Source organism: Ochlerotatus camptorhynchus, unplaced genomic scaffold, assembly GCF_037179485.1.
Source record: "Ochlerotatus camptorhynchus isolate MF236.1 unplaced genomic scaffold, CSIRO-AGI_Acam_v1.1 ptg000145l, whole genome shotgun sequence".
Taxonomy (NCBI): domain Eukaryota; kingdom Metazoa; phylum Arthropoda; class Insecta; order Diptera; family Culicidae; genus Ochlerotatus; species Ochlerotatus camptorhynchus.
In genome coordinates this window covers 42,321-69,339 of record NW_027040635.1, presented here as the reverse complement: position 1 = coordinate 69,339, position 27,019 = coordinate 42,321, and the positions used below count along the sequence as shown (strand labels likewise).

At 38.4% G+C, this 27,019-nt stretch overlaps 1 protein-coding gene across 1 annotated transcript in view; it reads left to right on the top strand.

The window, feature by feature from the left end:
• The window catches only part of Dscam3 (Down syndrome cell adhesion molecule 3), a 138,252-nt gene that overhangs the window by 71,400 nt on the left and 39,833 nt on the right, over nucleotides 1-27,019 (top strand). Inside the window, exons 9-13 of the mRNA XM_065221604.1 lie at nucleotides 9,555-9,778; nucleotides 10,056-10,183; nucleotides 12,491-12,790; nucleotides 20,188-20,319; nucleotides 20,379-20,528. Coding sequence (XP_065077676.1) covers nucleotides 9,555-9,778; nucleotides 10,056-10,183; nucleotides 12,491-12,790; nucleotides 20,188-20,319; nucleotides 20,379-20,528 — 934 coding nt within the window. The remainder of the gene's footprint in view (nucleotides 1-9,554; nucleotides 9,779-10,055; nucleotides 10,184-12,490; nucleotides 12,791-20,187; nucleotides 20,320-20,378; nucleotides 20,529-27,019) is intronic.

Here is a 27,019-nt window from a genome sequence, read left to right as displayed (position 1 = left end):
TATGTTTTTGTAAAATCTTCAGTTTAAAAAAATTAATTAATTAATTTATCTTTATTAGGGAGGCTTTCAGCCTGGGGCTGGTTCGCCTCCACACAGTTTAAAAAAAGCTATTACTAGCATTATAAAGGGTGATACGGTCAAAATTTGGTCAAGGGAAAACGCGTGTAAATCGGTGAAATCGTTTATTTAAAAAATCAAATTAAATTTCTTTTTCAAGTTCAATTAGTATAAAATTCAGGAAAAATATTCAGTTAGGCTTCCGCTTTTCCAAATCCGAATAGCCGGGCCTTACGCTTGACCCCTGCCATCAGATTTTGTACAGCCACCTTGTCCACCTTCTTCGCCGCAGAAAGCCAGTTTGCCTTGAACTGCTGCTCGCCCTTAGCAGTTTTTTTGGTCTTCTTTAGGTTCCGCTTGACAATAGCCCAGTATTTCTCAATTGGGCGGAGCTCTGGCGTGTTGGGAGGGTTCTTGTCCTTGGGAACCACCTGCACGTTGTTGGCGGCGTACCACTCCATGGCCTTTTTACCGTAATGGCAAGATGCCAAATCCGGCCAAAACAGTACGGAACAACCGTGTTTCTTCAGGAAAGGCAGCAGACGTTTATTCAAACACTCTTTCACGTAAATTTCTTGGTTGACAGTCCCGGAAGCTATGAAAATGCTGCTTTTCAAGCCACAGGTACAGATGGCTTGCCAAACCAGATATTTCTTTGCGAACTTTGACAGTTTCATGTGCTTGAAAACATCTGCTACCTTTCCCCTTCCTTTTGCCGTATAAAACTCCTGTCCCGGAAGCTGCTTGTAGTCGGCTTTGACGTAGGTTTTGTCGTCCATTACCACGCAGTCAAACTTCGTCAGCATCGTCGTGTACAGCCTCCGGGATCGCGCTTTGGCCGTCGTATTTTGTTTATCATCGCGATTTGGAGTCACTACCTTCTTGTAAGTCGATAGTCCGGCTCGTTTTTTGGCTCGATGCACGGTTGTAGACGATACACCCAGCTTATTTGCGGCATCTCGGAGAGAGAGGTTAGGGTTTCGCTTGAAACTACCGGCAACTCATATTTTTTCTAATAGTCTTCCAATCGACTCAGCATGACGGGATCGGAAAATGTCTGTCTATTTATGTGTGTGAGAGAGCGCGTAAGACAATTTTCTTATATGTATTTCTCGGCAACCACTCTACCGAATTGAACGCAACAACAACCAAATGAAAGCTACCATGATTCTATAGAATGTTAATTAATAGACTTTCAATCGATTAACTGGTTCCGGACATATGGACGGAACAAGACCCTAAAATCCGGGAACTAAGTGATGTTTGTCGGCAACCACATAACCGAAATAAACGAAACCCTTTAATCGGGTTACTGCCCAGTGCCCACATAGGAAATAACCATAAAAAGTGCTTAAAAACCTGTGCAGGTTCCGAACTATGTGTCATATGGTTAAACCATTTGGGTTATGGTTCGTGTATGGAACATTTTTATTAGGGTGGTGCTTTCGGGGTAGTTTTTAAAAAGAATATCAGAATTTACAGAAATAAGAAGTGCCAGATCACACCACTGGTGGATTAATAAAGTAATACGTCTCACTCAAAATTTATTCTTGGTTTGCTTTCGAAGTCCACATGAAGTGAAACAAAAACATGTTTTCTGATGTGAAAAAAGTTGTGCCACCAACTTTGGCTGACCCCATTGTTTACGTACGGTGGAGACATCTACAATTTGCAAGTGGGTACGTGAAACTAAGGTTTTCTGTCTAGATGCTCGGGGGGTGATTACCACGCAGTCAAACTTCGTCAGCATCGTCGTGTACAGCCTCCGGGATCGCGCTTTGGCCGTCGTATTTTGTTTATCATCGCGATTTGGAGTCACTACCTTCTTGTAAGTCGATAGTCCGGCTCGTTTTTTGGCTCGATGCACGGTTGTAGACGATACACCCAGCTTATTTGCGGCATCTCGGAGAGAGAGGTTAGGGTTTCGCTTGAAACTACCGGCAACTCTCTTTGTCGTCTCAGCGGCTTCCGGTTTTCGATTTCCCCCCGATCCAGACTTCCTGGCTGTCGACAAACGTTCCCCAAACACTTTAATTACATTTGTAACGGTTGATTTGGCAACTTATAGCGATTTTGCCAACTTTGCGTGCGAGTAGCTCGGATTTTCGCGATGCGCGAGCAAAATTTTGATACGCTGCTCTTCTTGCTTGGACGGCATTTTGACAACTGAAGAGTGAATTCCAAAATCAAAATAGGAGCAACATTCTACACACACACACCTTCAAAATGAGGGGTGTTCAGGTTTTTTAAATGCAAAATTGAAAGAAATACGTCAAGTTGATATTGACCAAATTTTGACCGTATCACCCTTTATGTAATTGCCATAAGCATGCTTGGCAATTTACTTTGCAAATGCTATGCAAAATTAGACGAGTTATACGTTGTATGCGGAGTACTAGTATACAATGTATATTCGTTATAAGTCAGGTAACACAGTAAAATTAAAATCTACTATTTTTATGTATCTATAACATGCTCAAACTATATTCTACTTACTCACTAAGATTTATTTACAGTAGGGTTTTTGATATAATTTCCATCCTACTAAGCACAACCCACGCTTTACTTCTCTTTATTGAACGGGTACTAAAAATAAATTAAATGCTTCTACCAAAGATGACTTCTAAATGTACACCACCATTTTCGAGTAAATTACGTTGTTCGTCAAGTTCTGACAATATCTGGGCACAAATAAAGGGTGATACGGTCAAAATTTGGTCAATATCAACTTGACGTATTTCTTTCAATTTTGCATTTAAAAAACCTGAACACCCCTCATTTTGAAGGTGTGTGTGTGTAGAATGTTGCTCCTATTTTGATTTTGGAATTCACTCTTCAGTTGTCAAAATGCCGTCCAAGCAAGAAGAGCAGCGTATCAAAATTTTGCTCGCGCATCGCGAAAATCCGAGCTACTCGCACGCAAAGTTGGCAAAATCGCTAAAAGTTGCCAAATCAACCGTTACAAATGTAACGTGTGTAGAATGTTGCTCCTATTTTGATTTTGGAATTCACTCTTCAGTTGTCAAAATGCCGTCCAAGCAAGAAGAGCAGCGTATCAAAATTTTGCTCGCGCATCGCGAAAATCCGAGCTACTCGCACGCAAAGTTGGCAAAATCGCTAAAAGTTGCCAAATCAACCGTTACAAATGTAATTAAAGTGTTTGGGGAACGTTTGTCAACAGCCAGGAAGTCTGGATCGGGGGGAAATCGAAAACCGGAAGCCGCTGAGACGACAAAGAGAGTTGCCGGTAGTTTCAAGCGAAACCCTAACCTCTCTCTCCGAGATGCCGCAAATAAGCTGGGTGTATCGTCTACAACCGTGCATCGAGCCACAAAACGAGCCGGACTATCGACTTACAAGAAGGTAGTGACTCCAAATCGCGATGATAAACAAAATACGACGGCCAAAGCGCGATCCCGGAGGCTGTACACGACGATGCTGACGAAGTTTGACTGCGTGGTAATGGACGACGAAACCTACGTCAAAGCCGACTACAAGCAGCTTCCGGGACAGGAGTTTTATACGGCAAAAGGAAGGGGAAAGGTAGCAGATGTTTTCAAGCACATGAAACTGTCAAAGTTCGCAAAGAAATATCTGGTTTGGCAAGCCATCTGTACCTGTGGCTTGAAAAGCAGCATTTTCATAGCTTCCGGGACTGTCAACCAACATGTGGTACTTAAAGATTTGTAGTAGCAAAATTTCTCATAAACTGTGAACTTTTGCCCCATTGCTGAAACGAACTTTTGTGGGGAAAAAGTTCGTTTGGAACACTCTTCCGAAAAAATCATCCTAGTTACGAATGGACTGAAAATTCATCAAAGTTCGGTAAGAAAAAGTTGTAAACCTTAAATGTGGGATCCTGTGCATGGACTTAGTTTGATTCCAAATCCATGGAATTTTAAGAAATTTTGATTTTTTCAACTATGGTCGAACTTTTTATTTATTGAGTTATTTGTTGTCAATCAGTGTAGACCGTTTTACAATAGTTGCCCTTTAGTGCTATTTTTTCATAATCAATATACTTAACATTTTCTATTTATTTATAGTGGATCAATAAAATAACTGATATCTTAATATCCAATCAACTAACAAAATGATTAAAGGATTCTTCTTGCTGAAAGATTACATTATATTATGCATTTGGCTTAAATTTATGGATGTGAAATAATAGAATTGCAAAGCAAATGAGTCGAATTAGAAAGAGTTATAATAAGGACTTTTTTTTAACGAATATGAATTACCAATCAGTTATCGAAACGCTTCATGAATCGCATTTGAAGGTTTCTTGAGAAATGTATATAGTTGTGGAAACGCTTCATGAATCGCATTTGAAGGTTTCTTGAGAAATGTATAAGGCGCCGGTGGTTTAGTGGTACGCGTGATTGCCTATCACCCCAGCAGGCCTGGGTTCAATCCCAGTTCGCGTCACCGGGATGTTCTGAGGCATAACATCTTTGATCACGCCTCCCGAGCAAAGTCCAGCATCAAAATGACAACAAATTGAAATCAAGTTTTGATATCAACATCAAACTGAAATCATAATTTGATTTCAGTTTACACATTGACAAATTTGATACCAAATTTTGTTTTCATTTTGCTCTACATTTGCTCTTTAAAAATATGTTATAACAGAAAAAATGGATTGCAAATTTGGTTTTCAGTTTGCTCTCACTGATAGCAGAAATAGTTTTCAATGTGATGTCACAGGAAGATATGTTTGCTCTCAATTTTGATATTTTAACCGTTAAAACGACCAAAACGACAACAACCTGAGTAATCATTATCAGCGAAATCACAACATCAAATTTAGATTTCAATTTGATCTCAGACTTTGCTCGGGCTTCCTTCGCAAGGAAAGTAAAGCCGTGGGTCTCCGGTCCATGAGTTGATGGGTCAATAGGCAGATTCCAGGTGTGGAAGCTGCCTTCCTGGCGTCGGTAGCGTTGGTACTCAGTACGGAAAACAAGATCGACGGAAAACAAATCAAGAAAAAAAAAATGCACATGGATTCGCAAAATAACAAAAAGCGTCTGCGTGACTACCAGGGTTGTTAATCGATAAATTATCGTCATCGCCGTTGACGATAACGTTTGTTATCGTTAACGACGATGACGATAACGTCTGCAAACGTTAACGTGATCGGCGATGACGATAATTACTGTATGTTATCGAGTCGACAACGTCTGATAAAACATAGTGGGCGTGAAGTTTTATTTATATGACTGAACATCAACAGGCGTTATTTGCCCCAATGATGTAACTGAAACTAAACATGAAAAGTACTAAAACAAAACATCAATAAGTACATAGATAGTCATCTCGTAGAAAAGGAACATTACTAAACAAACTAAACTGATCTAGAAAAAAACGAACTAAACCTCCGGGGGGAAGCAGCTGGCGAGTCAGGTCAAAATCAAACAGTGCGGAGACCCTATTGAAGAGTCTCTATAAACCACCGATTGTACCGAACATGCTATAATTGGTTCGCTGTATGGGCAGGCGCAGCATTGAATTATTCCGTAGGGTTCGGGGTTGAACATTGATGTCAATTTGCTCAAGGAGGGCCCTGTCCTCGGTGCGTCCTAGTAAAATATACGCAATTAGCAATGCCCTTGCTGTATCTCTTCTGACCGACAGGCGCTCCAGATGGATCAGTTGCAAACGACTTTCGTAGCTAGGCAATCGGAAGGGATCCGTCCACGGCAGTTTACTTAGCGCATATCTCAGGAACCGTCGCTGAACAGACTCAACTCTTTCGATACCGTTGTTGTAGTGAGGAGTCCAGACAACCGAGCAGTATTCTAATATGGAGCGAGACAAGAAGCAGTACAACGATTTAAGGCAGTAGATATCCGTGAAGTGTTTGGCAATCCTGAAGATAAACCCTAGAATTCTGGAAGCTTTGTCGACGGCGTGCGAGATGTGCTGCTTAAAAGAGAGTTTTGTATCCAGAATCACGCCTAGGTCCTTAATTTGGCTGACGCGCTCAATTTCAGTGCCTAACATACTTGAACATAATAGTCTCTGTCTTGCGCGAAAAAGAGATAACCGAGCATTTGGACGGGTTAACCTCCATACGATTCAGAATACACCAATGAGCAAAAGTATTCAGCTGACGTTGAAGGAAGCCACAGTCTTCAATTGAGTGAATTCGGAGGAAGAGTTTAAGGTCATCGTGGTCCCTCAATTACCAGATTCACGTCGTTGAAATAAATCAGGAAAATCAGCGGTCCCAGGTGACTACCCTGGGGTATGCCGGATGTGGCAGCGAACGTACGGGACTGGTGATCACCAATGATAACAGTAAGATAGCGATCGGTGAGGTACGACTGAAACCATTGCAAAAGGCAGCTGTGGATACCAAGCCTGTCCAGTTTAGCGATTGATATGCGGTGATTCAATTTATCGAAGGCAGCAGATAAGTCAGTATAAATGACATCCGTCTGAGCACGATCCGACATACTGTTAGAGATGTAGGAAGTAAGGCACAGCAAGTTAGTGGCAGTGGAGCGACCAGCCATGAAACCATGCTGGTCGATACTAATATACGGCTTACAGTGAGCGAGTAACGGTTCCATAACAACGAGTTCGAACAATTTGTTACGTTTAATGTAAGATGCAGTTTAGAATTTCACATTAGTGAGCAAAAATACGATGAAAATTGCACTCAGTGTAGTAATACGGCTATTATAGCAAGTGGTCCAAACCCCTTCCTGGCTTGAAAACAAAAGCGCACAAAAAATTGCCTTGCTCACCGCTCGTGTTTTGTGGACCGTACACGATTGCTTTTATAGACCATAATAGTATTGTCAATACATTCAATATTGACGTCAATACATCGGTATTGACAATATTTCTGTATTCACATCATCAATATTAATGTCAATAATTCCCCTTCGCGTCAATATATTGATACGTGTGGGGTTTGCTTTTGACACCGACAAACGAGACCGTTTTCCGTTCGAGACTACACGAAAGGAGGGGAAAAAAGCACGCACACATACGAGGACGCCGCCGCTGCCGCCGCGGTCGTGAGAAGAAAAAACGGCAGTAAAAAAGTTATTGCTAGTGGAACCGCCATTGTGGCAGCGCCGAGCGCATCGCGTGAGCGAAAAGTTCCACCGAAATCCGCGAGTGCCAACAAAGATCGAGTGGAAATAGACCCGGTGGAAGGAGGAAAATCGGCTAGACAAGTCCCTCACATTCCGGAGCCGGAGGAACGATCTCCAACACCGCGGACCGACGAAAAACGACCGTAAAGATTGGTTACATATCGGGCTTGTTTAGTCGAGGAAACCAGAGAGAAATAAAGGTAATTTGAACGATGACAAGATGGCGGAGGGGCAGCACGCTTTGGTCAAGTTCAATCGGCATCAGCGATACGACGGTCGCAACACGGTCGTTAGGAATCGGTCGAAAGACAAACCGGCTGGAAGACAAGTTTACACACCGGTTGGGAAACGGACGCCTCGTCAGGAACGCAACGTAGTCGAAGGTAATTCACGTAATAAAAGATGGCGAAGATGGTGCTAACGTGTCCTTTCGTGATTAGGCACGCTTCTAAATCGGCCTGATTTGACATCAGCGTTCAGCCGGCTGCCACACGGACCGTTCGGAAGACAACTGGAAGATATCAGAAGTGGAACGAGAAAGAAGCGTCCCAATTCGAGGGTAAGTTCCACCACGCAAGGATTATCCTTGCTTTTTTGTTCCTATTGCTGAGTCGTCTACGCAAGTGGTCGCAATTCATTCGACGAATTCTGACAGGACGGCGGCCGAAGACGGAAGCTTCCGCCGGCCAGAAACGGGGGTCCGTGTAATGGCAAACAATCCTACGTTCGGCGTGTTGTCTAAGCAACGGAGATCCATGAGACGTCAAGTGTTTGGGACGTTCGGCGAGTTGCCAGTAGCACGGTCAGCGATCACCAAGTCGACGGTCGTAAGCGGAAGTGTGGAACGACGGGTGTTCGTGTACGTTCGGCGAATCGCCGGTCAGACGTCGACTGCAACACGGTGCGTCGTGACATCCGTACGTCGACGAGGTACACCGGAGCTGCGAGGCCGTGCAGTAAACCTTTCGGTGGCGACATCGACGATGAAGAGGACAAATATGCTGTGAGTACGTTCCTGTTTACGGGATGGGCGGACGCTTTTGCGACGTCGAAGAGAAGAAGATCTATGGCTGCTTAGCGAGTAGTGGATAGGAGCGAAAGAGCAATAAGGAATAAGAAGAACCAGGAGCTAGAAAGGAGATATGGGCGTTATGAAGGGATGAATCAATCATAAGTCAAAATGAGATTCAACCCTGTTTACTTTTGTTGGTGCACATGCCTGTAAGTGTTTGTGATTTTGTCCGCTTTGGTAGTTTTGCTGTTTTGGCTCTACCGCTACCGGAGTAACGTAACAAATTTAGCAACAGCGCTAAGCGAAGTAATGCCACGGTAGTAACCAACGTCCTGTTTGTTGCCTTTTTTATGTACTGGAAACATGTGCGCTAGCTTCCAACAGGATGGGAAAACACCGACGTCCACAGACCATTGAAATAAGTGCAGCAGTGGAGACAACAAACTGTCCAAGTGCGTTTTGAGAAACGCCGATGGAATTCCGTCAGGACCCGGATTGTACGACGACTTGAGTTTCGAGGAAGCCCTGAAAAACATCTCGGGATTGATGTCAATTCTGCTCATGGTTTGGCCAGAGAGTGGTACGTAACTGGCAGCCAGTCGGGCATGGTCATCACTCAGTTTCTCGTCCGTGAAGACACTAGCAAATTTTTCAGAGAACAGCTGACAGATATCTTGCGTAGATGAGGCCACGTTACCATTATGTGTCATAGACGACTGCTTGGGACGTGACTTAAGCTTTCTCTGCAATCCACGTCGATACTGAAGAAAGCACCGTTTTGCAACTCGTTTGTATGCGTGATTGATCCTGACATAGTGACGTTGAAGGGATAGTGTGCGGTGCGGTTTCTACGAGAGTTTTTTTTTTGTATTCAGTTAACGGTAAACTGTCAGGCAAAAATATGTCTGGTGATAAGTGGCAGAAAATACCATGGAAAAACTACGAAAAGTTTTTCCAATTCAAAAATCAAAAATCCTCAAAAAACTTTGAAGTAGTTTGTTCTATTTGCTAGCCTGATTTGACGGTTTTAAGCTGCGGATACTCTTTTGCCACGAATATGAAGTCCCACTTGCTGGTAAGTAAACAATGCAGTACCAAAGTTGAAGCAATTACTTGCTATAGAGGTTTTCATTTACCCCTATCCATTATCCCTAAGTTCACACACAAATATCACTTAACGCTATATTAAGGACAAACTCTGTAGTGTGTACATAATTTTGATTTAGGTGATTTATATTGATGTTAACCACTATCATGTTTGTTTTAGAAGCACGTTCGGGTAGTTAGTGTTTTAAATAAATACTTTTGAATCTTGCATGTTTCAATTAACCGCCATCATACATAAAGTTATAAAACCTTTATCCATATTTTAGATATGCAAAGCAGCAAATCAATTTGGAGAGCAGAAGCTTCAAATTCGCCTAACAATTAACTCGGAATTATCAGCGCACATCATTCCACAGATACAAGTCGTCAATACGGGCAGTACAGCAAAATTTAATTGCAGTATCGTCGGTTCGGAAATCGGGAAAATTGAGTGGTTTCATAACGGACGTGCTCTAACGGATAACGACCGCTTTGGAAATGATTTCGAAAGGTAATACATTTAACCAAATGTTGTGGTACTCTACTCGGGTATTTTACGAGGAGAGAGTAATTTATTGTGCTATGTCGGAGATACATCGGTATGAACATATTTAAAACAAATTGGCACCATGCCCAATCACAGGTTGCAAAAACTGAAAACTTAAGGCAATGTGTGTAAATTTGACCAAAAACTTATTTTCTGATACTCCAAGAGAAACTCCGACACAGACGCATCTCATGATGTGGTTTGTTATACATATATTTACATCTTTTCTCCATTCTTTCAGAGTCAGTATCATATCAAGTACCGTCCTGAAAATTGATAATATTGGCAAGGAAGACCGTGGCGTTTACCAGTGTATTGTGTCAAATGCGAGGAGTAGTGCAGAGGCTAGTGCAGAACTGAATATTGGAGGTAGGTGTCTTCTTATAAGATTAGAAGTGATAATAATTGATGGTTTTATAGAAAAATACAGTACCCCATGAGAGTTAAACCATCAATTTTTTTTTATAATTACTTTTTTTGTACAGGCTAAATCGAATAAACTTTAAAGAGCCAAGTTATCATTTTCGTTAAAGTTAAACTATCATTAGACAAAAATTTTTTTACTGCTAACCCTTTATAAGGCCGTGAAAACTATGCAACCAACTCATACTGTAATAAAACTTAAATTTCACATTCATATGAATGTGATACAGATAAACAATGTTTTGTTTAATACCTAAAATCTAAGATCTAATCTAAATACAAACGCAGCCAGTACGAGAAAGCACCCTGGAAAATGTTTAGTTTAGATGACAACTTATCATTTTTCTTGTCAATATTGATGTTTGCAGAATATCCGAGACATGAAACAAACAAACATTAAAACGTCCAAACCTACTGCGGTGTATTTTCCGCAAAGATGATTCTGCCAAAAAATCTCCCTAAAAATCAGTTTCTATATGCAAAACATGGCGTTTGTTGCAGTTCAACCTCCCATGATTCTCAAAGTAGGTAAATAATCATTTAGAATGTTCTCCTACTACCGTAATGGGATATCTTTTATAATGCGGATATCTTTTATAATGCGGATATCTTTGATAGTAGAATATAATGATTGGAACTCTTCTCGGAATGTCCTTGAAACTTTCCTTTCAATTATCGAGGAAATTTTTTTGAGCAATACATAGAATTTCTTTGAAATATGCCTTAGAATTGTCTTCTGTATTTGTGACAGTTCAATGAAAAAAAAATGGTTCATTGATTATACTTAAGTCGAAAATCCGAACTTTTACGATACTATATTAAAATTGAAAATATATGATATTCTCTGCACATTGATATACAACTTCTAGTTGTCTGGGAATATTTTTAACACTCGAAATTTGAAAAACATTTCAAATCTTCATAATTAATCTATTATCTGAGTAACGAGGTTTCACAGATTTGTCCGTGTTCGAGCAATATGGAAGTGAATTCAGCTCTAAGAAATAATGTAAAAGAGGTTTAAGCACAACTTTTAATGTTTTGTGATAAATGTAAAAATATTTCGACATTTATTCTGGCTTACTTTTATGCATTTTTCAATAAAGCCAAGGTTAAAAAAAATTATTGAATCATTAGATTTTTTTAACTAGTTTGTTTATTTACAAGGCTCAACTAATTAGATTATTGTTAGATATATTGTTTTAATTATAAGATAAATAAGAGGCAAAGTATGTGTTTGACACATTAAATCTGTCAATTATGCTATCTGAGAGCAGTAATCAGCGATTTAATCAAGTTTCACTCACTTACTCTCTCACTCACTCAGCGATCATAAAATTGTGACTGTCAGAAAGTGATCTTGACAGATTTTATGTGCCATTGTCAATCAATTACTTTGCAATCTTTTCTTGTAACTTATATGTAAAATATGTGATTGTACCATTTTATTATTACTTAATTCAAAAAACATGAATTCGCAACCTCAGGTAAAGGTTAGAACGAGGTAAACAAAAAGTTTATGTTTTCCATAGTAATTTCCATTTAAACTTCAAAAGGGCCATCGCCACCAAGTAACATCAAATTTTAGGAGAGTTACCAGGACCTGGTTTAGAAACAATTGAGTGGGCGGAGCAAAATAGATATTTTCTACTGAATATTTTTGACATTTTACGAGATGAACTAGCCATTGTGCTAAAAGTCTAGCTAATAATAATAAAAAAAAACAAAAATATGTTTTATATCGTTACTATGCACCATGATAAATGCAAATTATAGTTTTGCCTTTTTTTTTAATAATAAATTATTATAATTTTTTTTTTGTTAATTACTTTATTCGTACAGGCTCTCAATCGAATAAACTTTACAGAGCCAACTAAGCATTTGGGTTATACATTATTAATGTCTTTCATCTAATATTAATGGGTTTGAACCGATTACTCGCGGTCCTCTCGAGGCTAGTGGATGACAATTGTATGGATTGGGAGAAGGAGAAGGAGATTTGGAATATGATTAATGATTAAAAAATTTCACCATTTAAAAAACATGTACTTAATACTATCAACGTTTTATCAACTGTGTAATTATACAATTATTTCATAAACTAATATACAAAAAAAATAATACAAACACACACACAAAATACAAACTAATCACAAGATTAATCAAACTTACAATCTAAGGTTAATATTCTTCAAGAAAACATGTATGAGTTTCATATGCATAATAAAATGAAATAGTAATTCTTATTTTTAGAGACCCCTCCGGAAATCATATACAGCTTTAAAGAGCAAACTGTGCATCCTGCTGCATTTGTGTCTCTCAAATGTATGGCTTCTGGATCACCACATCCGCAGTTCACTTGGATGCTCGATTACCAACCAATTGTATCTTCAGTTCATCGGTACACGTTCGATCAGTTTATCGATGGAAACGGTCATGTTACAACTCATTTAAACATTACACATGTCAACGTAGATGACGGCGGACTATATACGTGTATTGCATCAAATCCGATGGCAAGCGCATCCCAAAAGGCTCGTCTTAACGTCTATGGTAAGTAAATTAAAACGAGGTACCGTGAAATGAGTGATGATTACATCCAATCAAGCAATAACATAATATTTTCGTACATTTTTTCTGATTGAATTGTATACCTTATCGATGTGAAGTGAATTACCGTTATGCTTGTTGTTCACATCGATAACTGAGCTATTTTCGTTGAAACCAGGCCGCATAACGTCTATAAAATATAAATTTTTGCGCTTGATTAGTCGAAAATGAGAATTCCATTTTCCTCAGATCGAATTGATGGCTCTGGACCGTTTGCAGAAAAGTTGAATGTTTTAGCAATTATGGACGTTTTGATCATGTTAAATCTCTAAATTCTACTATGGTCAAGTTTTGAACCTACCACATCATGCCTTTGGCGCTACTGTATATGGACGATCAAATGTAGAATACTTGGTAGTCACATCATAGTGCTGTCAAAACCTTAGCTTTTTCATTGATCCATTCAGGTACTCAAAAAGGCGGATCGTGATGAAATCAGTTTCTGTTGTAACCATTGGCGTAACTACGGGAAGGCTATTACTCCCCAATAATTAAGAAAAAATCTTAATTATAAGTACATATTTTCTCTTCACATCAAAATTGTTCGCTAATTCTCTTATTGAGAAGTTCGAAAAATAAATTAAGTCCCCCCTAAAATGTTTCGTTACTTACCCAATGGTTGTAGCCCTTTTGTGAAAACTAATCATACAAACTGGAGAAAACTTCGAATCTTACGAAAGTGACACCACATCTCGTTGCTTATTTTGAATCGATTGGATCTGCGACCGTCTGCAGTCTGCCGGTTGAAAGCAACAATCGTTAATTTCAGTCAATGGGAGTTTCTAAAGACGTCTAATCTTTTTGGAGGAAGTAATTGACATGAGGCCTCCCGCTGTCGATTGTTTAAGGATGCTGTGGAAGCACTTGAACAAATATTGAAGGTGGAGTGTCCGGTGTACTATCAAAACACTGATATTACAGTTGTAAAATATATAAGATAGCTGAGCCCAATGACGATTCGGAATAACTTGATCTTCTCCGATTTGCATGCAACTTTACATGATTGTTTGTTATGGGCAATGATTCATATTTTTGCTAAGATACGAACCTTGTAAAATTTTTAAAATAGCATCTTTCAAATTATTACAAAAATGACACATCTTATCAAAAAATAAATTGGAACCTTATATATTTTAAAATGTTCTTGTCCGCTTTTCGATACTTTTTTTTAAAGCTATTGAAAAATACAAAATTTTGGAATGTTCATAACCATGCATACACGGGAAAAAATCTGATCTCCGAAATGAGACAAATGACTCATGATTTCATGAACACAGCGTATTTTCATGTTATGAAAATACACCATGAATAATATTCATGATATCATGACCAACTTTTCCGTAACGCAGCAAACATTCCCAAAATCATGAATCATCCGAGTTGAAATCATGAGCTAATTCATGGGTTTAACTTTTAACCAAAAATTGTAAAAAGAATAAAATAAAGCGTCAGAATGGATTCGAACCAAGAACCTTGAGATCATTAAACCCATACTTTGACCACTAGACTATCAGTACTTGAATAAAATGGAAGACAAAAGGTGTGTAACAGATATCTATGTAGTGTGGTTTATGAACACGGTTTGCCAAGTACGTGTAACGCTTGTAGCGGTCTTGATTCCACTGCATTATGAAATCATGAATTTCCATGACAAAATCATGAATCATTGTTACAATTTCATGGGATGGCAAGTTTTTTCATTTCATGATTTTTTATTCATGAAAATGGAATCGGATTTGTTTCCGTGTACTTGAAAACTGACAGAAATCGTAGAACACCAACTTTTGGTCAAATTTTTGAACATTTTGTAAGCTCGTTTTTTCTGTATTTTTTCTCAGAAAACTTGAGCTCTGAGCATAAACTTTATCATTACTTAAAATTACTAAAAACATATTTTTGGATATATTTTTCCCAGTAAAATATTAGTTTTCTCAACAACCTTGTCTCTATTATCATTTCGATCAGAAAAGCCGTTACCTTGCTGCAAGATTTGGAAAAAAAATAAAAACTGCAACTTTGGAAATTTTACAAAATGGCCGAATTTCAGCAAAAATGTGAATCATTGTCCATAACAAACAATTATGCGAACAATTATGTTTCAGGCAAATCGGAGAAGGTCGAGTTTTTCCGATTCATCAATTGGCTTTCACAGCAAATGTCAATGTAAAAACATGTAAATTAAAAAAAATTAACATGAAGGTTTACATACCAAAAGCTGTAAAATTAAATGCACCATTTCATTACATGCTCCTTTTTAATTTTTTTAAACAGATTACGTCGCATGTCATTTTAAATATTGTTTAGTGTGTGGGATTGCTCAGCAGTAAAACATCACCAAAACCGGTACAGTTCCAAATTTTTAACATTGCTTACACCCTCGTAAATCAGGCTGAAAAAGATCAATGAAACCGGATGTAGTTAGTATTGCATTATTTATCAAAACTACGTAACTAACTTTACATGAATCTGCAGTTAAGTGGTTCGCTGAAAAATCCCAAAGGTTCGTGACTCCAATGGTATTTTAAAACTGCCAGATGCGGGTACTTCACTATCAGAATCAGAAAAGAAGTTCCCAGAAGCAAATCAATCACACTATCAACACTATAGAAACGTCACAAGATAAATTGTTAGAACTAGAACCCAACTGCCTTCAGCATGGTCTTGCTTTAAAGCTGCGCCTTTACCGACTGAGCCAAGGGAGGCCCCACATTTGAATGTCTTCCATGGTATTTCTTATGAAAAAGAGAGCTTCTCTGTTAGAGTTGACCACTTCAGTACCAAAACAAGTGCTATCCCTGCATATCCAAAAGGAACCAACACTTGCTAATAAACATGATTATACTTTTGAAAACGAGTATAAGAAAATCTTTTTGAGTAAACAAGTATAATTAGAATATGGAAATCAAGATAGTCCAGTATTGCAAGCCGTTTCCTAATAAACTGTGTTCATTAAAGCTTCGTAAATTATCCAAAAAAGTGATTAAAAAACTAAAGTTTATGGAGTGCAAAATTAATTTGAATATATTTTTATCAATCTGTGAGACATCCCAACAAACAATTTTAGCTGCAGATTAGCTTATACAGCCAAAATTTGCCTTATATAGCTATTTTTTGCCTGTATAAGCTAAGCTGCAGCTAAAATTGTTTGTTGGGATGTCGATTGAATTTAAACACAATTGAACCCCAGTAACAAGATGTGCAACCGTCAGCCATGAACATCACGGAATCACATATCGGCATGGCGTTGAGGAAATTCCATCGACTCATACAACTTTTTTTTTGTAAATTTTTCTCTACAACCAACTGTTTCTTTACTATTTTTTTAAAATAATGTGTGTGCGAATACACATAGGCTCTTTTAAAAAAATAGTCTTGACTCAAAATGGTTTTCTCACCTGCGGAAAATATGTGGTCTATCATACTGAAAATATGTGCCAAGTGTCATCTAGATCGAAGATAGTCGAGTTCGGTGACCGACCGTTTTGGTGTGGAATGTCCATGCGATTGAGTAAGTGGGTCACTCAAGCGTGCTGCTTACAAGTACAGCTTGTCTCCAAACAGAGACAAGTTGATATGAAATGCTTCATCGTTGAATGGGCATGGGCTATTGAGCATCAAGGAAAAACAATGACGTTTCAACTTCGAATTAAAAATGTGAAAACGGTCAAAGAAACACCTAATTATCTTTATTTTTGCCGCAAGAAGCTATGAGTTGAAAAGTATTCGAAAAGTTCCTAGATTAAAGTTAAATATCTTAAATATAAAAAATCAAAATTTTGTTCATAACATTTGTTTCATGTATTCTTTCGTTGTATTTATTCATAACACTAGAATCACTTGTACATATCGAATAAAATATACAATAGAACTCAAGTATATATTCTTGAAAGGTTTCGCAGAGAAATATAAACCACACGCTTTGACGTTGATTGCGTGATTCGCTTCAGAAAATTAATTATTTTATCAGGCAATGTAATTAGCTCATCTAATCTATCGAATGTGTCTGATAGTATTTTTTCTCAGCTTTCTAATGGTGGCCTTTGATTAAAATCGGTGGTTGCGTACACGGTGAAAAACACATTTTTCTGATAAAATTAAAGATGGCCGCCAAAACTTTTTTCACTCCAAATGAAAGCTGCTACCTTCCTCTTTATAATAACGAGCTGTTTACAAGGGATTTCATAGCAAATTTTCGAGGAATAATATGATAAAACTAAATCTTGAAGAATGTGGGCGTCTGCGTGAAATACCTGTATAAAGAAAGAGAGAAGGTGTAACCAGTGGTGTGTCTATCTGTCTAAGATTGTTGAGATTGTCGCGAATTTAATGTTGCGATTTAAATGTTATGAATGCCAGGAAAGGATTCAAATATTAGTACCAACCACTCACTGGACAGCACGCAACCACTCCACGAAGCTCCGCTACTCACAGCCAGATGCCGCTGACAGCAGGATTGGGAGGCCATCGGGAGGTGGTGTAAAGGGGGCCATGATGGGCTGAAGGAAAATGGATCAACGATCGAGAGCGCTAGGAAATCACCCGCCATCGTTGCTAGCCAATTACCTGGCAAAAGTCAAAAGTGGTAGTCGAAAACCAAGCTAGACAAACCCAAAACGAATGTGATATACATCATAGTGAAAGATCGTTATTCGAAATAAAGTTATTAGTCTGCACGAGTCTTGAGGCGTGAAACTCGATCAGTAGTGGAGGAGGAGCCTACCTACTGAAATATCCAAGTAAAAACCCCTTCAAGCCAAACCCGAATTGTTCTCATCACTAACCGCCATCATGGTATCCTATTGTGCCCACAGGACCCCGTAGTTTACCGTTAACATTAATCTACGGCGCGGTCAGACCCCGTAGTGTTCGTTGTGTTCGACCTACTGTGGTCAAACCCGTGTAAATACAACCGTATTCCGATCCATCCTAGATCCAGCCGCGTTTACAAGTCCGTGTTCATCGCCATTGTGGATCTGCCTTGAGCGTCGTGGACACGTTATACCGTTCGTGAACGGCTCGGCAAACGGTATCGTGGGAGCACCCTTCGGAAGAGAGGAGAGTGAAGTGTTAAGAGGTGAATCGACTGGGCAACCCACAGTCGAAACCGAGCAAAAGAAAGGTGAAAGTGAAGGTGAAGGTGTAGCGGAACAGGGGGCCTCCATCGACAACGGAAGACGAAGGAAGAACTAGTGAAGGCGAAGGTAGGAGATAGCCGATAAGAAAGTGGGAAAGTTAGGGAAATAAACGAGACCTGTGTGAAAGTTCATCGGGGTGTGTTAAAAGTATTTGAGTGTTTCCTTGGCCGCGATAGTCACACGTGTATGCCAACCATGAGGCAGTGTAGAGGGGGGTCTCATTAGTGCTGGGCATGAAGTACCCCAACTGTTACAAAGGTTAAGACATTTCCTTTTAATTCCACTACCTTATTTGCTTATCCTTGACCGATACGCGTATTTCGTCTACAATGTGCAGACTTCATCAGTGTCTTGTACTATTACTGGACTCGATTCGAATTACGAAATACACGTCACGTAGGATACGTAGTTAAGGTATTGGAATTAAATGGAAATTATTAGTGATAAAACTGTCAAGAATAGGTTAAAATTCAACTTTTCTGAAAACTATTTAGCCCCTTGGCAAACGATCGGTCCATACATTCGAGCTGAGGAAAAGGATATTCTCATTTTTTTCACAATTTTCGACCAATCAAGCAAATTTTAATTGTCGAACAAATTTTAATGTTCAAAGACCTTGTGTCAATTGCGGCCTAGTTTCAACGAGAATTACTCAACTTTACATTGTGACAAATTTATACGTGACGCTACAACGGCTTTTTACAGTTTTTGTTATGTAACTGAATAAAAAGTAACCTCTAAATTTTATTACAGATTTGGAAAGTGCGTTAAATTTCCCATTAGTATTGATCAAGAGTTTCTGAGTTCCAAAAGTTTTTTGATATGTTGTTAAGTAGTGTAGTTGAGAAGTGCAAAACGTTTCAACGTCAATAACCAAATCTTTTTGAGCATTTCAAATCATAAACTCTTGAACAATTCTTATTTAAAATTTATCTTATGTCCTAATCTGCTTTGGGCTGCTTTTCTTTTTTTTTTCAGTTACAGTACAAAAACTGTCAAAAAGTCAAGCAAAATAGTAAATACATCCCGGTAGCCGTATTAACGAGGAATAAATTGTTTGCGGTAGATTATGTCTATGGGAAAGCTATTTTTATTTATTTTAGTAATCTATTATTTTTTTACAAAGTTAACAATTAATTAACAGCGAGTTAATCGTGGACCGTGTGCCGACTACAGAACTGGTCAAACTAGCCTTGACATTTTACTGTTGGTACTTGGAAATAATCTATGACTAAATAAATAAATAAATAGATCTATAGTTGAAGATGCTAATTTCAAATAACAGACTGTAGTGGTAATTTTTATACGATAGATGGAGTAGATGAAAGCATAGAGTTGATAGTTCCGTTAGAGTACGGCAGTGTGAAGATTGTATATAGATATTAGACAAGCGAGCTAGGACAACTTTTAAGGAAGGTACAAATCGGGTTTTTCATCTCTCTTTACCAAACTGGTGAGGATGGTGAGGGGTGTACCCCCCCCCGCCACCACTGGCAAAAAGAGATGAAAACCGACCCGCTCAAGTACCTACTGTGTGTTTGAAACAGTTCTACCGATTTTTTACCGCACTTCAGTTGTTATTTGAAGGAAGGCATCCAGTCGTAGGTTTGGAAATTGCAACTATTGTTTACCCCTACCACGATATGTGCTCCTGTCATCGTCGACAATAGATCTAGCCGGCGCCGGTGGTGTAGTGGTAAGCGTGACTGCTTTCTCACCCCAATGGGTCTGGGTTCAATCCCAGCCGAGGTTGGTGGGATTTTTCTGAGGCATAAAAATCTCTGGTCACGTCTTCCTTCGGAAGGGAAGTAAAGCCGTTGGTCCCGGCCCATGCGTGTTGATGAATGGGTGCGATATCCTACGCAGGTGTGGAAGCTGCCTTCCTGCACATTCGATTGTCGTCAATGGATGGCAATCGATGTCCGTCGGTCATTGGCACTAGATTGCGGAACAGAGACCGACGTTAAATTAAGGAAAGAAGAAATAAATAGATCTATAAATGCTGTTCATGAATAGAAAATCGTTCTCGTATTCGTGAGCATGAGCCATGAACAATAGTTCATGGTGATTATTGGACTGTAGACCATAAACCATGGGTTCACAATGTACGCTTTCAGAAACGGATTGCTTGTTTTTTTTTTTTTTTTTAGTAGCTTTCTAAACTTGTCATTCCAATGAAATTGTTAACAATATTTCTATCAATAGGACCCCCGTATGTAAGAGCTATTGGCTCAATCAAAGCGATATCTGGAGAATACAAAGAAATGTTATGCCCATTTTCCGGTTATCCAATTGAACAAATAAGATGGATGCGTAATGGACTGAATATAAGCTCAAGTAAAAGAACACATAACGGTGGGGCATTGACGTTGACTTACATTAATCATATTCTTCAGATTCCAGATTCACGGTGGCTGATATAAACCATGGAGGAACATTGCGAATCCATAAAGTGGACGCAATGCAAGATAAAGGAGCTTTTACTTGTGTCGTTACTAGCCCAAACGGTGATGAAGCTCGAAGAGAAATACAACTGCTTGTTAATAGTAAGTACAACGAGGTCCGGAGGAACAACGAAGTAAGAAGATGGGGCTTATTACGGATGTCAACTTGTCATCACGGTGAAGTGATTCCCATTTGATTTGTACGGCAATCACGGCTCTTATTATGAGTATCACTTCCTTATCACCTTATGCCTGATAGTATGATATTGTTGCGATTTCGTCACTTCTGAACATATTTTTAATGACACATGTTTCAAATAATCAGTAATTATTTTTAGTTTTTATAGCTCTATTTTTTTTAAATATTTAAGGTGTAACAATTTTCAGGACTTACACCACAAACTACACACTTAATCACGGTTTCCCTGTTCAGCATTTTTTTACAGTTCTACACTTCAAACATTTAAAAAATTAACGAAAATTCAGCTTTTCTTAATCAAACTACTGTTGGTAAGTTGCTTTTGCTGCTTCATACTGAGTACGGTAATTACAATTGCAAGAAAGATATGATTTATGCAAGGAGGGGCCATGAAACAGTCAATTGCTTAAAATATGATTCTAATGTTGGAAGCGAGGCAGAAACTTTGCTTCTAAGAGGGTCTTGTATGTTGAACATATTTAATATGCCACAATGTCCGAAAAAGCTAGCAAATCTCGTTCGGACTTGTATTTGTTTTGAGAAGTTTGAGGAGCAGCTTTTTTATTTTTCTCATCTTTGTTGGGAATGCAAAAAATTCTCGCTGCAGCCAGGGATTGGATCAGCAAGAGCCTTCGGTTTTGCTTTTCTTCCCCATTACCCTGGAAATTTCGCAATCTTTTCAGGGGAGGGGCATTTTATTTTTGAGGATTCGTCCGTTTTTAAACGTGCCTTAACCAACCTAGAATCACCCTCATCGGATGAGTGAGAGTTCGATTCTTCAGCTGACAAAATCGAAAATTGATTTTCATCTTGGACGGCTGATGCAGCCATCACCATTTTTTTAAACGTCAATCAGTGTAGACCGTTTTAAAATAGTGCTGTTGCCTTACATGCTATTTTAAAACATTCGTTTAATTTGAAATTGTCAATCAATGTATACTGCATATGCAAACATATAGGAAATAAAAATTGTTTTAAACTTAACGATTTCTGCATATAACTGCTTGGAGCGTCCAGAGATTTGACGCTGCACTTTACCGGAGTGCTGCTAGTACATTGGGCACGCCTGCAAAGGTTGACGATTCTCGCCGCAGTAAGCACACTTCAATGATTCTTTGTGGTTTTCTCCACATTTCCAACCGCTACGAACAAGGAACTAAGCAACGGAAATATCACCACGACCCGAACGAACACAAACCCTATTTACACCAGACCTAACGCAACGTAAACGGACCAACCGTAATCATGAACCCCTTAACTGAAACGAGACAGGAACAAAACAAAAAACTCTGTAAAAATATGTTTCAAAGGAGTTGCCATCTGGAACTTCCACCCCTACCTTTTTGAGAGGCTCCCCTTTGGAGGTTTTAGAGACGAACCAGCCTAGGGTAGAGTCGGTGTATGAGTCACGCCAAGAGGAAAACAGTGAAACTAGCAGCCCGGTTACAAAATGATAATGGCTGTCCACGAGACACTTGCGATCAGCTGACTTTTTTGTTTACCAAGAACTTTTGACAGATCACAGTAGAACTGACAGTTCACTCTCATATGAATTTCTGCTTTGTTTATGTCGTTCCAAAGTTTATAAACGTTCCAGATTTAAGTTCTTCTCTGTGTGATGGTGCAGATATCACCATACGTATAATAAGCTATTTTCCTCAGATGCATCTTGTTTAATTGTAACTATTTTTTAGGATTATAATGGCAATATAACGGAAGTATGTGGTTCATTGAAAACAGTTGACAGAAAAAAAAACAATTTGCGCTCTCCTGCAGTTCACAGGAAACTATCGGATCAACGATGACTACGTCTAATGGAAACACAGAGTCATCAATCCGAGATGAAAAGCTATCCAGATCTTCAAAACCTATGTAAATAACAAAATTTTCTATGAGACTGTCATAGATAATAAGTAAAACACTTGAATATTTTCTAATTTCTTATAGCGAATTCGTTTATTATCGGGTTTAACACCAGTTCCAACCCAGTGCGAAACCGAACTTTTTGTCAGTGTGAACCTCAACCTGAGCTAGGTTTTAAAAACAAACGAGCAAACTGACGTTTGTCAGAAAACAAGCAGACCCAATCTTGATACCCGATCCAGGTTGGAACTGAATAATAAACGAATTCGCTATTAGTCTCATCCGAACTATTCGTTGTCTACGTCAGCAGAAACACTGTCACATCAAAACTATAAAACAGCTTCGACAAAAACTCAGGCGGACAAACTCAAAGCCTGCAGGGGCAGAATCAAAACTGTTCAACCCAGAACAGGTCAGGCTTTTGCGAGGTGATCTGAAACAAGTGCAGCGATGGTCTGATGAGGCTATTATAGTCGATTAACGATTTGCTTGCGGGGTTAATGGGTACAATTTTCTTCGAAACAAGAAACATTACCCAATTCCATCGATTCGTACCCACAAGAAGTACTTGCAGGATGTGCATTTCGATACTGGCATCCTCCACGAAGTGTTTGGGCTGTTGAAAAGAAAAGTTCAGTGTATGTCTCTAGCAGATCGTGACTGTGGTGTGGTCTTTGATGAAATGGCTATTGACCAAAGTTTTTCATACTGTAATAATAATTTAAAAAAATGTTTGGTAACACGACAATCACTGGGCAAACCAGAAAAGCGACTCATGGCCTCATCCTGATGTGAGTAGTAGTTCACAGTAGATGGAAACAAGTCGTGGCGTATCACTTCACTGGAAACACCATTCCTGAGATTTTTTGAAAACGCTGGTCATCGACGTCATTCAGAGCGCAGAAACCGTAGGACTCAAGGTGCACTTTGTCACCACAGATTGTGGACCCAACAACATCCGCATGTGGAACAATTTTGATAAGTTCAATTTTGATTAAGTGCCGATAAAATCGAAATTTTGCCAGACGCCACCCATGTTTTTAAAAGCTGCGTGCAAGGATGGGTTGAAACCGTTTTATTTACTTTCCTGATGAGATTGTTACCGAAAACGGCTTAACCTCTAACGTCGCCAATATTTTTCATTTGAAAAAGTGTGTAGAGTTTGAAAAAAGGCAAAAGTTTGGAAATGGCGTCTCGACTGACGTTCAGAGAAGTTGATTTCATGAACGGAAACAAACTAGACGCAATGAAGGTGTGTAATTCTTACAAATTAGTAAACCATGATGTATAAGCTGCCCTACGCTTCATGAGCGCGGAATTGAACAGTTCGGGACTTCTGACTTCAGCGTTTTTCATCGAGTTTGTGTGGAAATTGTTCAAGTTGATGACTTTAAAATGTGAGCTGTTCCTCAGCGTGTCTAATACCACAGACAGACATACAAATTAGTACCGTTGTTCTTCTTTAATCCAGTACCTCAAAACGTACAATTTGTGGTACTAGCTTAAAGTAGTACAACGGTAGTACAACAGTGAACTTTGTATGTCTGTACAAGGTATAATACAATCCTCTACCAAGAAGGAGCGTTGCACCATTGGTGGTGTTAGCACTGTAGCCTACAGTTTTTATGCTATGTTTATATGTGCATTGACGACACGTATGCGTTAAAAAATCTTATGTGAATAATCATTAATGAAACTTGAATCTTTCATGATTAGCTTGCTTAATTTATAAATTAATATAAAAAATATTTAAATCCTACATGTACGCGCTTGTTGAATATTTATCACGATTATTTTGCCGTGCAACAAATCAAACATCTATGTGGACGGAGCATGATAATCGAGCCAAAGAACCAACAACTTTGGCTTCAAGTAAAATGTTGGTGGATGACGTTTCTGCCACCGGAGTGGTCTAATACTGACACTTACAACCAAGCAATAGGTTTTCTAAAGTCATACAGAATTTTTATATAGGGTAGAGAACTACTTCGGCCTAATCGCCCATTTTGGGCCTATCGAGCAGAAAACTTCAAATAAATCCATGATTTCAGAGTTAACAAGTCAATTATGCGTTTGGTATGATACTTTAGTTAATAAGCTACCGAACGAAGTCAATGCGGACGCGTGGTATGAAGGTTTGCACCCATTATTCCCAAAAACAAAAGAAGCGCTCCGACCGAAACAATTTTTATCTTCATCCGATAGGCCGAAGTAAATTCAATGGCGTTTCAATTGCGTTTCAATGCGTTAGGCCGAGTTTAAAATCCGTAGGCCGAGTTTGGCGTCAAGAAGCAGTGTTGGACTTTTGACAATATCTCAACGATTGGTTTCTTGTTTTCAAATCTTACGGTACGTACGGAAAGGTAAATAAATTTGGAAGCCATCAGTAATAATAATATTCCGTTTGAAGCTAAACTGAAGTGGATTAAGAAATACTAAGTGCGGGTTATGCTTAATAGGCCGGAAATGGGATAGTTAACCCTATGGTTGTAAGGTTGGTGAAAGCAAGAGATGGAAACCTTGGCAAGCATCTACCATTCTGTGCACAAACTCAATTCTTAGTAAGCGAGCAGTATTCCTATCTCTGCAAAGCAAGGTTCACGCAGGATTGCGGGGAGAAATTTTTTTTCGATGCTACTGTTTAAGCAAAAACATCCCACAGCTTTACAATTTAAGAATAATCTTAAGTTGCTTTCAGTGTCTCAATTCATGGCTGAAATTCTATCATCTTCATATGAACCAGACTTGACGGAAGATATCCGTAAAATGAAATCAACCACGAGTCAAGCGGACTCAAACTCAAAATCGGAAGATAATAATCTGGTAAATTTATCAAATAATATTTCATTACTAATAATCTTAAAAACTAAATCTCCCCTGGTGTTGCAGTTGGATCATGTGGAGTTCGAGTATTCGGATGAAATTTTTAATTACCGTGTGTTCGATAATTCCAAACGTAACAAGTGTACAATATTGCAGGATACATACTCAGAAGCGATACCAAAAATTATACTGTTTGTGAGGCATGCTTTTCACCATGTATTAGTGAGTGTCCATATTTGAAGGGCTTTACAAAGTACACTGTACTTAAGGATTACACAGGAGAATCATTGGTATATGTCACTGAACTTGTCTATTTGTTACGCTCGAAAGAATCTTCCGAGACAATGTAACCAGTTTTGCGAATCACCACGAACATGTTTCTTTAAAACTTGCTTCATTGATGAAATCAGTAAACATTAGTATTTTTGCAGAAGAATGTCATAACATTCGTATTAAGATTATTATACAAATTTACCAGTAGGATAGTCAATCAATGGCATTATATGGAATTGACGCGGAATTTATTATTGTTCGTTAGGATAAATCCAAACATTATTTTAATTTATAATATTACTGTTTTATGAATGCAACAATGAAAATATGCTTAAATAAAACTGAATTCATGTATGTAACAATGAAAATGATGCCAATTCTGCAATACTGCAACCTAGTATGGAATCCATACATTTACATACACGAAGAACGCATAGAATCCGTCCAAAAACAATTCCTTTTATATGCTTTACGTAAATTGAATTGGACTGCATTTCGCATAGATTCCGCAGAAATTCTCGCACAATTAAACTTTTACGCACCTTGTCGATATCTTAGAACACGGAACTTATTTTCTAAAATATCTCACTGAACAAACAATGAAAAAAATAGCCCAATAAATGGAATGATGCGCCTATATAATTTGCATTGCAGAACTATTGACATCACTATGTCCAAGCAGCAAATAAAAACTAAGCTAAAACAGAATAAAATTAATGCATAGTATGTAAGTAAACATTGTAATAATCATTGAATTTTTTTTTTTTTTTTAACTCTTTATTTGTTCCAAATTCAAAATAAATTACATTTCATTTTTAACCTAGGTGCTCCAGTTACTACAGTAACTTACCAGCCTTAATTGTTATGATATTTATCTAAGTGTTTTTACATTGTTCCTGTCTTGGCAATTCAGTATTTTAAACAGGTTTTTTAAACCTGCATGTCAGTATAACAATTGATAGCTTAAAACTAAATAACTAAAACTAAATCTTATCTAAGTATAAAGGGAATTAATCGTTGCAATTGAGGATTGTAACGATTTTTGCCGGAAATTATTAATTATTTTGTTGGACATTTGTGCTAAAGTCTCAACATTCGAAATTCTATGTACTTCGGTAGTACTGTACCAGGGAGGCAACTTCAAAATCATCTTCAGAATTTTGTTCTGAATCCTTTGAAGTGCTTTTTTCCTGGTAGTGCAACAACTAGACCATATTGGCACAGCGTAAAGCATGGCCGGTCTAAAAACTTGTTTAAATATTAGAAGTTTATTCGTCAGGCAAAGTTTGGATTTCCTGTTAATAAGAGGATACAAACATTTTATATATTTGTTACATTTGGCTTGAATGCCCTCAATGTGATCTTTAAAAGTTAATTTATGGTCAAGTATTAATCCAAGATATTTCACTTGGTTTGACCAGGAAATTGGAACTCC